Source organism: Mirounga leonina, unplaced genomic scaffold (assembly GCF_011800145.1).
Source record: "Mirounga leonina isolate KUSES-001 unplaced genomic scaffold, KU_Mleo_1.0 Mir_166, whole genome shotgun sequence".
Lineage (NCBI taxonomy): Eukaryota > Metazoa > Chordata > Mammalia > Carnivora > Phocidae > Mirounga > Mirounga leonina.
In genome coordinates this window covers 27,878,977-27,893,260 of record NW_023270418.1, presented here as the reverse complement: position 1 = coordinate 27,893,260, position 14,284 = coordinate 27,878,977, and the positions used below count along the sequence as shown (strand labels likewise).

Here is a 14,284-nt window from a genome sequence, read left to right as displayed (position 1 = left end):
CCCGACGTGGTGCTCAGTGCCCGGTTCAGGGGGCCCCTCTCGTCCTGCGGCCCGCCCGGCGCGCGCCCGGGCCCCGCCGCCCGCCCGCCGCCCCCGTCCGGGCCCGCGCGCCTGCTCGCCTGGCTGCGGGGCGGCCGTGCGGCGTCCGCGCGGCGCGCCCGCTCCCGGTCCCAGGACGAGAGGGGCCCCCTGAACCGGGCACTGAGCACCACGTCGGGGTAGAGGGCGGCCGGCGATGGCGCGCGCGAGCGTCCCGGGGGCGGAGTCAGGCCGGGCCGGGCGTCTGCCTTTTAAAACGCCTCCCGTGCCCCAGTGCCCTTCAGAACCGACGGCGGCGGGAGGGGCGGGCGCCGAAATTCTGCATTTCCAGCAAGCTCCCAGGAGGCGAAGTCAGCGCTGCTGGTCAGCGGACCCCGTGGGGACCAAGGCAGGGTAAAACCACAAGATCTCTCGAACTAGGGTACTCGGGATGCACCTTCGTGGAGCTCGGCTTTACCAGATGGCGGGAGGGGAAGGGAGGGAGGTATTTTTACAGGAAACCAGTGATACGTGCGTTTGGAGTAGAAAACTGAAAGGTTTGGCAAGTACTGGTCCAGTCTAACTCTTCACGTAGTCACCTAGCCAACGTTTATTGAACTAGACGCTTGATCCCACAATCTTGAGGGACAGGTTCTATTAGCTCCAGTTTCTACCCATGATCCAACTGAGGTACATGGAGATTAATCCACTTACCCAAAGTATAGGGTCTGCATACTCACCATTGAGCACCATGCAGTTCAACTACCGTTTAGTAAGTGAAAGAACACCCCCCCCCCCGCCCCGCTCCCACCCGCAACATACCCAAGGTACTGAAGGTCTTGACTGTAAGAGGCCTCTTCTCTACCCTACTGACCCAGCACCAACCAAGGGGTTTATAAGGTAGAAAGAGCAAGGGGTGCCGTGGCCAGCCTGGGCTAATCCAGTGCAGTGGGCATCTCTGCTGAAGGTCTTCTTAGTATGTGAATGTGCACAGCAGCCCGAGATCACAGCACATGACAGTTCCTCATGGATCCGACATCTGTATGGGCCTGGTATTCTACCATGGAATACCCTATGGGCAATGCTGGTAATCCCCAAATCTTTCCAATGCCCACCCCCCAACCACGCAGCAGCTGGGCGGCTGTCCCGATCTGTAGCAGTCAGGGCCAACCCGGACCTCCTGATAGCGCATCCATGCCCTGACACGTCTCCTCTACCCGCCACGCGCTAGAAGACAAAGACCACTGCACCTGGGTCTGTCCCAGGGCCAGGCGCAGAGCTGTGGCCAGTAACTGGTGGGTGGAACAGTGGAATCTCGGTCCAGTGCTGCCTGTGCCGCTCCTGGCTGGGGTCCTGAAGGCTGGGCTGGCCGGCTTACTGCTTGCCACCGTGCCGGGCCTTGCCCACAGCCCGTGCTCAGCAGACGAACAGATGCGCAGCTGACCGAGCCGACGTCCACCTTCACAGCTCCCCGTGCTCCCTGCTACCCTCCCCGGCTTCACTCGTGGCACTTCCCACTGTCTAACACAGTACCATTTCCCTGTTTATTATGTTTTTTTCTGACAGAACGAAAGCTCCTTGTGGGCAGGGGCCTCTATTCCCTGATACCTAGAACTGTGCCTGTACACAATAAATATTTGTTACAGACTGGATGGCACGGGTGAATCAGATCCGCGGGGCTTCCGCAGAGTCCGGCACAGGCGAGAGTGAGCTGGGGGGCGGGGCGGACCTCACTCCCTGAAACCTTTCGGTGTTGAAAAGTCGGGGAAGCCGGGTTCAGCTGGCCGGGCGACAGGGCCAGTGGGCTGCAGACACCCCAAGCAGCGTTTGGGATGGTGCGAGGGGGACTGGTTCCTGACTGCAGCCTCCTGGCCTGGGTCGGACCCGCGGCCTTGAGCCAGAATACACATTTTAGAGAGTCACCCTCCAGTTGTCAGCTCCCAAGGAACCAGAGAATTTACCCTTCATGGTTGCAAGGCACTTGATGAAGGAGGAGAGAGCAGGAAGGAGGCGGGGGTCAGGGCTGAACCTCTTCCCTCCCCCAGTCTCTGCCAGGCCGCAGGCTCCCTCCGGGCTTGGGAGCCCCCGAAGGCTCAGAGCCCCTCTGGGGTGGGGCGGGGTGGGGTGGCGCCAGCGCTGGAGTGCCGCGTCCCGCTGAGGCGTGTGACCAGTGGCCCAGTGGCCCGACGAGTGCGGGTCTGACACAGCGGTTGGCCGCAGAAGGCCTCTGGGCTGGCCCGTGCTCACATCTTGGCTGCTGGCCCCTGGGGTGGCTTCTGCAGCAGCGCCACTGTGTCCCGCTTCTGAATGGAGCGAAGCTGCTTCTTCTTCGCCCGCCTGAGCTTGGCGGGGTTTCGGATCTGGGGGCGGTGTGAGGAGAGCGCATTAGTGTGGCTGTCGTCCCTGCCCTGTGCCCCGGGGAAAGGGAGGCCACCCCGCAGGGGCGCCGAGGCATCTCGAGCACAGCGCCCAGCCTGGCCGCGGTTCAGATCCCCCGGGGCGAGACAACACTCACCACTTGGACAACCTCTGCCCTCCGCTCATTCTCCAGGCGGCGTTTCAGGTTCTCGGCCCGGCGCTGTTTCTTCTCCTGGAACACAGAGGGGACGGGGATTTGAGGCTGGGAGCCGGGGCAGCCCTGGTCTCTTAGGCCTCAGGGGAATGAAAGCTGGCTGAGTTCCCAGGGAGAGGACAGACTCTCTCACCCCAGCCCGATTGTTGCTGGCGGGCCAGCAAGGAGATATGCCCCTGCCCGTGACTGCAGCCGAGAAGGGGGGCACCTGGTCGCGCAGCTTAGATAGGGGGATGGTGGGTGGGGGGAGGTAAGACACAATGGTCCCCACGCCCCCCGCCCCATCAGCTGCCGGGGGTAAGGGGTGGAGGCTACGGGGAAGAGGCTATCTGGGCCCCGTTCAAATCCTGGCTCTGCTGCTTCCAAATGGGTGACTTTGGCCAAGCTGCTTAACTTCTCTGTGCCTCAAGGCCCCATATTGAAAGTGAAGAGATTACTCCGGATTGTCCTGAGGAATAAATGAATGCATGCATGCACTGGCCTTGGAGGGGTACCCGGCCCGGTGGGAACACTTCAAAGATGGATCTAGTTGGAGTCTGTCTCAGGGATGGGGAGTCCAGTGCCTTCTGGCTATGCTGACTGCCGCCCTGGGTGGGGCCTGAGGGGATGGCGGCTCTGAGGCCGCTGCATGGTCAGGGGCCTCTCCGGGCTTTGAGGACTTAGGGGAGTAGGGGTGGCCTGGGCCCCTGGGGAGGAGAAAGGAGAAGTGAGATTTGGGCTCCTGTCAGGGGAAGGGCTGGGCTGGGGGCACTCCCGGGGGGGCGACAAGAAGTCCGTCTTGCTCAAGAGGTAGTCCGGGCCGCACAGGAAGTAAGATAAGGACTCGGCACACAGCAGCATGGGGGTGCCTCAAAACGGGGGAGAGATGGCTGAATTGCCTGGCCCAGCCCCTTCCCTCGGTGGCCAGGCTCGGGCCTGTGCCCCTGGGATCACTAGGCAAGTGACATCCCTCTGATAACCCCAGTCCTGGTGGGGTGGTCGCAGACCTCATACTCTCGTGTGCTGCCTGCTGGGGCTTCCTGGAGCCCGAAGGGGTTGGGGGGGACCTCTAAGCAGGCATTTCCGGCCTGGGGCTGAGGGGCAGGCAGGAAGGTGTGGGGTATCCACTTTGCTAATGCGTGGGAGCTGTCTCTTGGGGAACGATGGCAACAGTACTGGGATAAGGCTCTCCTACCTGAGCGAGGACCCTGAAGCCCGTATCCCCAAATGCTTTGATCAGTAGTGAGGGCCACCGCGGGGGGCTTCGTCCTGGGCTCGTCCCCATCCTTGAGTCTCTCATAGAGCCCTGGGCTAAAGTGGACACTGCACTGGGCTTCCCCGCCCTGCGGTCCCAGACTGCACTTCTACTTCTGGCCAGGCTCCCTGCCTCCCTAGGGCCAGCAGCCCTCCCCCACCCGCCCCAGGCCTATTCCAGCAGTCACCACCTCAGCCCCCTGAGCTCCAGCCTCAGCCTGGCTGGCTGGCCCCTCACCTGCCGGCGTTTCTCCTTCTCCTCCTCTAGGTGCCGGGCGAAGTCCTTGGCCAGCTTCCTCTCCTGCCGTTCCTTCATCTTCCGCTGCCAGGATGTGTGCAGGGGCTTGTCCTGCACCATTTGGGAGAACCTGGAAGGGAGACAATGGGCGCTCGTGTCATCCGTGGGAGGTGCCCATGCCCACTCTCCCCTCAGCTCTGGGCTCTGGGCCTTCCTCCTCAGAACCCAGGCAGAATTACATCCTCCCCTGCCCGTTCGCCAGGCAGCAGCCCTCCGGGTCTGCAGAAACGGGCCCCAGTCATGCCGGCTGCCATTTCTTAAGCCCTAGTTACATGTACCCTGAGATGGTACTCTTGTTCTTCCCATTTTAAAGAGGAGCAAACCAAGGCTCAAAGAGGTTAAGTAACTGCACCAGGTCACCTTGTACCTGAACAGCTGTCAAGACTGAAACCTCTGTGACCAGAGTCCAGACCACAGAGCCCTTCCATAAGGTTCTGCTGCTTCCACCAAGCAAGCTCAGCTTGGGTGCCAATGCTTCTGGAGCTAGGGCTCACTCCCTCCAGGGGCGGCCTATTCCATTTCAGAACAGTGCGGGGGTATGTGAAAATGTAGTGGGCATGAGAGGATATCGGGGGATGTCCTGTTTTCCTAAGTGTGACAGTGACATTACAGTCCCAGGAAAAACAGGACTATCTTGGTAAGAGATAAGCATACTGCATATGGGTGGAATGATCTATCTACGACATGCGGGAAAATATTCCAGGAAAGAAAGGAATGTCAAGGAGCAAGACGAAGCTAGACCAGTACGATTGTGAGTGCTGCTGAGCAGGTGAGGAGAACGGGGTGGGGGTCACAGACCACGCTCTCCCCTTCTCTGTAGGTCTTTCTCCTTGAGCTATCTGCAGCCTTGCTGGCTGCCCCGTGGGCCTTTTCTCCTTCGCAGATCCTCTCATAGTGGCCTTTTTGGCTCCTCCACCAATTTCTTGACTTCTAGAAGAGCTCTTCTTCATCCACTTCCATTATATGGTGCCCCAAATGGTCACTGCAGGTCGGCGGGCCCGCCCCAGCTTCTGAAGGCTGCGGTGCACAGGGCAGAGACCACTTCCCTCAATATTGCTCTTCTGGGCCATTTTCTCCCCTTGTTCCACAGGAGTCTGGTACACAAAGCCTGGACCTTGACCCCCAGGGCTGAAGGCCTGTCCATCTTCAGCCTGGTTCTGACCCCAGAACGGCCCTCGACTGCTCCCTCGCCCTCTCCTAGGACTTCCTGCTGAAGCCCTGGCGTCCTAAGCACAGACTTCCTCCCCAGCCCCGTGATGAGAAACCCAAAGGGACAAGGCCGTGGGGACCTGGATACACACAGAGCCACAGGGCACACCGCTGCCTCCTTCCAGAGCAGCGCTGCCGAGCAGAACCGTCTGTACTGGTGGAAAGGCTTGATATTTCCACTGTCCGGAGAGGCACTGAGCAGCTGAGCAACTTGAGATGTGGCTGGTGTGATGGAGGAACTGAATGTTTAAGTTTTTAAATTTTAACCAACTTAAACTGAAATCGCCACATGTGCCTGGCGGCTATGCTACGGGGCTGACACAGTTCCAGAGCATCTGTTTTACCTGGAGGTTGAAGGCAGACAGGCCTGGGTTTCAAGGCCGGGATGTGCCTCCTACTACCTGGGTGATCTTGGGCAAAGTAGCCGGAGTTTCAGCGACTTCCCACGTTAAACAGAGACAAGAATGGTTCCTGTTCCAAAGGGGGGTGGGAGGATTGAGACAAGGCTGGAGAGGCATTTAGCACAATGCTCTGCACATGGCAGCTGCTCACTAAACACTGCCCTTCAGAGGAGGGAGATGGCACACCCAAGGGGCGCTGTGCAGGTGCCATTTGGCCTAAGCACGGAAGGGGGAGAGGCTGCAGCCGGGCCTTCCCAGCCCACCGCCGCCCTCCATATCCCTCGTTTTGCCGGGACACCTTCTGCTGCAGGTGCTGCGTCCACTGTCTCTGGGCTCTGCTCACCACCCGCCGAAGCTGCTTCCTCAAAGACCCTGAACATCAATTCAGTGGCCCTTTGGCCCTTATCCGCAAGACCTACCTGCAGCTTCCGAACGTGTTTTAGTTCTACTGCAACCGAGGCCTCCTGACTGGTCTCTCTGCTTTCACCCCCGAAGTCCTACGGTCTGATAACTCCCTGATTTCTCTGCACAGCCTTGAGTTCCCCATATGTAAAATGAGGATAATCCTAACAGCCGCTGCTTCACAGTGTTGCATGCAGACTAACTGCCCGAGGCACGCTGGTCCCTCGGTCTGCAAGGCCTTCGCGCTGGCCGGTCCTTACCAAAATGCTTAGCAGTGTTCTACAGGCTCAGTGCTCCATAATACTTTTTAACACAAGGGCAAATAACCGTAACAGATACTAGCTGGTGAAGACCTCACAGCTTTTTACCAAGTAAGGGCTGGTTTACTTGCTTCTGCTTCCCTCACTGGAAAGCGGGCAGACAGAGGTAATGCTTGTTGAATGAATACACAAATAAGGTGCTCTACGAGAGGTACACAGGTACTCTGAGGAGGAAAGCATCACAGGAATAACCTTTGAGGGCGCGGTCTCACCCTCCCTGGGATCCCAGAGCATTTTACCACATCCCGATTATAATTACCTGTTCGTGTGAGACCCCCCAAATGTGAGCTCTCTCCATCCTTGAGCCTCTCTCTGGGCCGCACGGGTGCCCCAACACCATAGAGAACCACACCCCTGCCTAGCTTTCCCCAACTTTACCTTTTCTTGGAGCGGTCCTTCCACACCCGCCCGGATTTGGGCTTTCCCTTAGGGATTACAGGAACCTCCTTCCCCTCCTTCCACTTCTTGGACGCTGGGGCCTGGGCTGAAGACCTTGTCCGCTTCTTTGCCCCTAGGCCGCTTTTCACCGTCTCCCCGGCCGAAGGTGGCTTGCTCGGCTCGTGCTGACCCTGGGGGGAGCCGGGTGACTGGGCTGTCGGCTCCTGTAGTGGTCGCGAGGGCTCCGGACCCGGCGCTTGCTGAGCCGGGTAAGGCTCAGGGGATCCTGGGCCCAGCTGCAGCTGATGTCGGGGAGACCCCGAGGCCAGCTCCTTCTTACTCAGGGCCAACTCCGAGTCCAGTTCTTGGGTTTGGGAGAACTTTGCTGACTGCCCACTTGGCTTTGGCTGAAACCCGGGGGGTTGTGGACCCGACTCCGGAAGTGTTTGGGGCGACTCCACGCCTGGATCTTGCTGAACCTGGTGGGACCCTGGGCCCGGCTCCGGCTCCCTTCCGGGGGACCCCAAACCTGCACCCTGCCGCAGAATAGGTGATTCCGGGCTTGTCTCCAGCTGACAGCCGGGGGACTCCAGGCCGGGTCGCCGCGCACTCGGAGACTCGGGCTCCCTCGTTTCTTCTGGGTCCGACTTGAACGCCACAAGGGCCCGTCTCGCCCGCAAAACTCGGCTGGGGGTCTCGGGGGATTCAGGGCTTAGGCCTTCCAGCCGCCGGCTGCGCCTGAGCGGCGTATCCATGGCCAGGCCTGAAAGTTCCAAGGTCCAACCCACGTGCAGCCTCCACCGACTCTGGGGCGACCGGCGCGGTCCTATGACGTCAGGAGCCGCGGTGCCAGCGCGAGGCAGGAAGGGCCGTTGCCGGGGAGACCATGTTGGTGATGGGCGGAGAGGCGGGGCCGACGGCCCGAGGCGGCCGGGCTGACAGGGCGCGTGCGCAAAGAGCTTCGGCGCATTTACTCGCAGGGGAGCTGTAGCTTGAGGTCTACGTTTGCCTTTCGTGCAAACTCTTTCTCCCTGGTGAAAAAAAGAGTGTGCAGGAGGAGAAGGGAAGGGGGTGGGGGTCCCATTTCCGGGAGAGAAGATCGGAAAAAGGTCCACGGAAACTTAGCCGCTAACTCACTGCTGTGGGACAAGGGTCCCACTCTCTTTGGGCCTCGGTCTTCTCATTGGTAATATGGGTAGTTTTGCACGAGCTTAGTGTATCGAAAATGGTCCTGTCGGAGTACTCATAACTGCCAGAGTTTATGCTACCTGGCGAATCCTGGGATCGGGAAATCTCTTGTCTTGAGTTACATGTTAAAGGTAACCCTTTCCTTCCCTTCTCCCAGTCCTGTGCTTAAGTATCCAGTCTACAGCTCTGCCTTTTCAACATTTTCACCATTCACGCGTGAAGTTGAGGTGCTTACCCCTTGGTAAGATGCACTACCTTTGTGTCCTGGACCTTCAGCCCCAGTTCTGGAAACAGCGATCAGATCACCACTGACCAAGACAGAGTTCCTTGCCCCAGCGTGTGAGGAGCCTGCCTTCTCCCCACTCCTCTGCGTGAGACCCAAGAGGAAGTTTTGATTTCGCTCACAGCATGTATCTGACCAAAGAATGTCTTGGAAGTTGCCCAACTCTATGCCAGCACTTTTAAGTCTTTCCTTAGAACTGCCTGGGGATGGCCCTCAGGGATCCCAGGACCCCTGTCCAACTGTCCCACTGGCTGCATCGACAAACCACTGTTTCTCCAGCTGAGGGGTTATGAGAGGGCCTGGGAAGCGGTCCAAGGGTGTTCAGGCGACAGAGAAAGAAGGTGGGGCCGACGTCCAGGCCCTCAGCACCCAGAGCATGGTCCCCACCTCCTGAGTCACTACTGACACTGCAGCAGGACTGAAGGTCAGATTGGGCCCCGCAAGTCTTGAGTGCTGATCAAGGAGGAGGTGAGGAGGAGGAAAACGCAGGCAAAGGTTGCTGGAGGATGGCAGTGTGGGCTGAGAATCCCTTAATACCTCTCTCCCCTTGGCTGGTGCCACGGCATCCAAGATACATCCTCATGAGTTCAGCCTGTTGAAGTCACCTGCCTGAGGGTCAGGCGATGGTACGGCTTCCCCACTGTCCCTTCTTGTCGTCAGGAATAGTCGTGCCCTTGTGTAGTAATCACGTGTCAGCCTCTACCTTCTGGGCCCTTCTCAGAGGCTCCATCTGTAGGCTCAGTGCCCTCCTGTTCCTGGGCCTTGGAAGGCCCTGCAGGGCCCCTTCCCAGTAGCTCAGCTCCCCACTGCAGAAGCAGCTAGGACCCCTCCTCGCTCAGCTCTCCTAGCCCCCAACTCTTGGTTCCTTAAATTCTCTGCTGCAGCCTGGAGGCCTGAATGGCCTGCCACTTAGAACCAAGCCCGATGTGCACTGCCAGGGTGGCTGGAGGAGACTACACGGCTGTGCCACGACTGCCTTGCTCGGGGCCAGTTTCCGCTCCCTGCTTCCTGAGCTCCTGTCCTCAGCTGGAGGGGATGCTTGCAAAGGCCAGGTGGATTGTATCCCAGTGGGCCCTGCTTAAAATACTTCGGAGGGCGGTCTCAGAACCCTGCCCGGGTGGTGTGAGGAAGGGAGGTGTCTTATAGACATTGTTTGAATCAGTGTGGAGACATCAAGCGAATTCTGGCCCTGAACCCTCCACTCCCTCCTGAGCTCGGTGAGTCAGTATCATTATCGGTGGTGTTCAGGGGCCCAGGGGGGATGCCTGAATTTTTCAGAAAAGCCTGATGTGACAGTCACTGCTGAGACTCCTTTGCATTCTACTGCCCATCTCAGCCTCCTTGCCCATGGGGGTGGGGAAGGGCTGCTGAGGGGTTCTCTACCCTCCGCAGAGGCCCCCAGCAGGACCGAGCCCCAGTTGTCTGCGAAGGCAACCTGGTCGTTCATGCGCCCCTTTTTGGCTTCTTCCTGGTCCCTGCCTCACTTTCCCACTCCCTTACAGGTGCTTGCTGGGGTCATTTTCTGAACAGACTATTTGCATATAAGTCCTTTCGTGCACGGAACCCAGCCTCAAACACTGGGGCGAGCAGTACTGGGCCAGGCATTCTTTCAAGGGCTCTCTCTGTCTCTCTCTCCAGACCCATTCGGTCCTCATAACAATGCTGTGAGGCAGGTGCTGTTGATATTACTCCCATTTCACAGATAAAGAAACTGAGGCACAGAGAGGCTGGGACGCTTGCAAAGGTCACACAGCAAATAAGTGGGGGAGGCACGATCCACATCAGCTGTCTGACCTCAGAGGCACAACTCTTAAGAGGAAGTCTCCCTGTTATCTGGCCGAGGAAATCAAGGCACAGAAAGGCTAAGGTGCTCGCCTAAATCGCACAGCTACACACTGAGGTGCTAGGATTACAGTTCCAGAGCTGGGACGCTTAGCTGCCTTGCTTGCCTGTTCCTCATGCCGATCCTGGTCTGTGCCCTCACTGAGAGGTGCTGGGTGCCACGTTGCCCCACGGGCCGCCTGTGGTTCTGTGTACCACACACGGCAGGCAGAGCCTGCTGGACCAGCACTACCTGGCTTACTTATTATGTAAGGTGAGATCTGCTGACTGAAGAAAACCACGCACCCATGAAGATATGCATCAAGTGTTCTTCTCCGAGCCATTGGTCCTCCATCCTGCCAAGGGTGCCGCAGCAAGAGGGGTGACTGTCTCCTGATGTCGGGGGCCTCTACCTGTATGGTCCTCTGCTCAGCATGGAGATCAGAGATGGCCAGGGAATGGGTCCTGGGGTCACCAGCGTCACTAACTGGGCAGTCACTAGGTGTCAGGCCTCTCTTGGGGTTTCAGGGGCAGGGGATATCACGGGTGGCTGCTCCTGGCTTGTCACCACTTCCCGAACGAGGGAGCAAGGGAAGGGATGCCCCCTTGCAGGGTGTGGGCTGGAGAACGAGCACCTGTGCCTGGTGAGAGGAGAACATTCCCGTTTTCCCGACAGGGACATCCGAGGCTGGGAGAGGTTGTGCTCTGGCGCAGGGTGACACAAGGGGAGGGTGACACGGGTGCAAGGACAGGACTGGGATTTGGGGCTTCCTGATGCCACACCCACACTCTTGCTCTCCCATCACTGAGCCAGGACTGGAAGCAGGGGGAGCTGCGGGTGTGGAAGGACAGGGGAGGTGGGTAGCTGGCAAGGGGATGTCGCCGGCTGTGGCTGGAGTGAGGACAGGGCCCCAACGGGGTGGAGGTGTCGCACGGCTGGGCTGCCCTTCGCTGGGCCCCACGAGTCCAGGCTGCCCTCTCTTCTACTCAGAGGTCTCTTATGTATTTGAAGCTTCCCCGAAATTGTCTTTTATCCAGGCTGAACGTCTCCCTCCTCCTTCTGTCCCTCTCATGACAACACAGTAAACCTCTGGGAAAGACAGCAGTGGTTCTCTACAACCCTTCCAGAATGTGCTGTCCAGAGCTCCCTCAGGTACCCAGGGCTGACTGCCCCACAGAGAGCTGAGGGCATTTTTCACCTGCCTACTCCATGATTCCTATCGGTGTGACCAGGTCCCCATTCTCTTCCCAAGGGCCAGCCATCAGTTGAGGCCCTCCGTCTGGTTCTAGCTGCCATCCCCTGGAAACTGGACACGGGCTGCTGGTTTTCCTGGACAGGTGCAGGCTTTGTCACTTGGCCTTGTTGCATTTGGCTTTGACCTGCTGGAGATCCGGCTGTCCTCCTTCAATCCCTGCTCCCCTCCCCCTTTGCATGTGTGACCTTCTGCTTCTAGGAACCTCCAATCACACCCTACTGAGAACGTGCAACGTGCAAGGGTTATCGTGTCAGTTCTTATCAGGAGCCTTTATCTCAGAGGTTCATCTCTTCTCTCTGTTCCTAGTAGCTCATGCTGACTTTCAGGTCCTCAGGAGGAGGGGGGCAGAGACCTCAGCAGAGGGGTGTGTGGGGGGGCACCTGGGACCCTTGGTGTGAGGCCTCCCAGCTGTCCCACGGGGCATTGCCAGGGGACAGAGAAGCTGACTGGATTGGGAAGGGACCACTTTGCAGAGTTCTCACGTACCTGCAAAGCTTATCTCCTGATCCCTCATGCTATCTGCAGATTTTGTTAAAACAGCAAGGGGCCGACCAGCTCCCCCCGAAAAAGACAAGACCGCCTCCCTCTGCCAGTATCCGTAGCATGTTCTCCTGCCCCAGGCAGGTCAGGGAAGGGGCGGGTGGGGGTGGGGGGTTGCGGAATGAACACCTGTGCCAGGCGGGAGGGAGAGGCCCTGGGGAGGGGGCCATGGCAGCTCGTACCCCATCTCTCGTTCTCCCCACTGTATCCAACAGCAATGTTTCTCAAACTTTGGGAAGCATCGGAATCATATGGAGGGCGTGTTGAAACACAGGCTGGGCTCTGACCCCAGACATTAAGACTTGGTAGCTTCTGGGGTAGGCCTGAGAGTCTGCATTTCTACAAGCTCCCAGGGGTTGCTGCTGCTGGTCCTTGGGCCACGTTTTGAGGAGCAGCGTCCTGCAGGGGAATCAGTGGTTCAGGAAGCGCTTTCCTGCTTTACTTTCCCAGAAAGGGCAGGGCCAAGTTCACCAGCACCCTGTCATTTATTTACCCACCAAATATTTACTGAACGTTTACCCTGTGGCCCGAGCTCGGAGTACAGCAGGGAACGGGGCAGTTGTGGTTCCCTGCCCGAGGGCACGTACACGGTCTTGGGGCACAGATATTAAACACTTGAATCTCAAAACTTCCCTTCGAGGAAGGCTGAGCAGAAATCATTTTCCCTATTTTTCAGGTGAGGAAATAGCATCGTGGAGAGGTCACATGACTTGCAGAATGGAAGTGGCAGAACCTGAGCTCAGGACATTACTCAAAATGGGACTGTGGCACCATGGCGGTGAGTCATCTCTACTTTATGGGGTTGGGTTTAGGGGGCCGAGCTACAGGCCCCAGTGTCAGTAGGGGGATTCACCCTTATGTATGGAAGGAGAGCTTGACAGATAGACAGACACTTCCATGCCCACACCCACGACTCTCAGTTCCCAAGAACTACATAACTGCAGGGTTTCCCAGTGACTCACTTCCCCTCCATTCCTCTCTGTTCACTAATTTCTCTCCTTTCATTTCCCCTAAAGTTTGTTTTTCCTAGGCTCTGGCATTTCCTCAGTGTGATATTTCCTCCAGGGTGTGATGCCTCCCCCAACCAAGATGGCAGCCTCATCTCCATGGCAACCCCCAGAGACTTTGCCTTGGGGACCCAGTTGCAAATTGTGAAGCCCCTTTCCTGAAGCCTGGACCAGCAAGGTCTCTGTTTGAAGATGGGGTCTGCGGGCCCCATGGCCGGAAACTCTCGGCTCACCCCACCTCTGTACACTCTAGCTGGCACTGCAGCTGGCCCTGATCAGACTTGGTGAGAGGAGGTTTCCCCTGAGTCAACAATCTCACTTCTCTGTTCTTCTCATGCACCTTCCAGAAGGACCTCAAGCTCTCCAGGGGCAAGATGGAACAGCTGGCCCTGACCCCCGCTGGATCAGCCAGGCTCATTTTTCTGGATCTCCCATCCCAAAGCTTGCTCTACCCAAGGACCGTTGCAGAAACAAACAGCTCTGTTCCGCCCAAAAGATCCTTCATATGTTTACAGGTTTTAAAAGCATATCATTTATGGTAAATTTTAAGGACATAAAAATTGTGGCGATGTTGATGAGAGGATATTTTGTTGCAGTGGCTGGAAAATACACAAAACCATAGCAATTTCCCTGGAAGTTCAGACGGTAGAGATTCTGTCTAGAGTGGCCACCAAGCATGGTGTGCTGGGATTATCTCATTTAATTCTCCTGGCAACTCCTTGGCGAAGTTGCTCTTGCCGCCCAGGTTTACAGAGAAGGAAACTCTCCAGGAACAGGCAGCGGGCGAAAGGCAGAGAGAGGATTTGGAGGCAGGACTCTGCTCCCAAAGTGTGTGCACCTTCACCCACACCTGCCTGCCTCTGATTTTGCCATTTGACCTACATCAGGAATAAGCCCCGAGGCAGAAATTTCAGGTCATCAAGAAAGTTATGCCTTCCGTACAGAGCAGAAGCTGATCCATCAGAGTTACTCCGCTGCTCTTTTACTTTCCGTTCAAAATAAAATATAACACAACACTCAGATATTATCACTGTGCCTGAGTGGTTTTAGCCCTCTACCTGCAAGATGACTCTGGGCAGATCTAGATACACTGCTTTTTTTTTTTTTTTTTTTGAGATTAGACACAGAAAGGGGTAGAAGATTGCATTTTCTAAAGTTGCCTGCAACAGTATCTGCCATCCACGTAGTCTTCTTCCAGTGGAACCTTGACACCCCTTCCCTTGAGGAGGAGGGTCTACGTCTCCCCTGTATCCAAACCTGGAAAGACCTTTGTGATTGCCTCGGCCAAAAGAGAATGGTAGAACTGTTGCTGTAGGACGATAAGACTGTCATGCACTTCCTCCTGGCTTTCATGGCAT

The 14,284-nt window shown here is 57.4% G+C and overlaps 2 protein-coding genes and 1 long non-coding RNA gene across 3 annotated transcripts in view; 2 read left to right on the top strand and 1 right to left on the bottom strand.

The window, feature by feature from the left end:
* Window positions 1-1,665, top strand: part of PTGDR2 (prostaglandin D2 receptor 2) — a 5,353-nt gene extending 3,688 nt beyond the window's left edge. The window contains exon 4 of the mRNA XM_035012940.1: window positions 81-1,665. Coding sequence (XP_034868831.1) covers window positions 81-222 — 142 coding nt within the window. The 3' untranslated portion in view covers window positions 223-1,665. The remainder of the gene's footprint in view (window positions 1-80) is intronic.
* On the bottom strand, window positions 1,541-7,646 carry CCDC86 (coiled-coil domain containing 86). Its single transcript, XM_035012939.1, has 4 exons — window positions 6,832-7,646; window positions 4,062-4,191; window positions 2,534-2,608; window positions 1,541-2,378 (listed from the first exon to the last, which is right to left on the bottom strand). Exons 1-4 carry the CDS (start codon window positions 7,584-7,586, stop codon window positions 2,262-2,264), a joined length of 1,077 nt encoding a protein of 358 aa, XP_034868830.1. The 5' UTR covers window positions 7,587-7,646; the 3' UTR covers window positions 1,541-2,261.
* A 386-nt stretch (window positions 7,647-8,032) lies between these two features.
* Window positions 8,033-13,577, top strand: LOC118015620. The gene is made up of 3 exons (XR_004680675.1): window positions 8,033-8,770; window positions 12,596-12,697; window positions 12,936-13,577. It is a non-coding gene; the product is annotated as an uncharacterized LOC118015620 (long non-coding RNA).
* The last annotated feature ends 707 nt before the right edge of the window (window positions 13,578-14,284 follow it).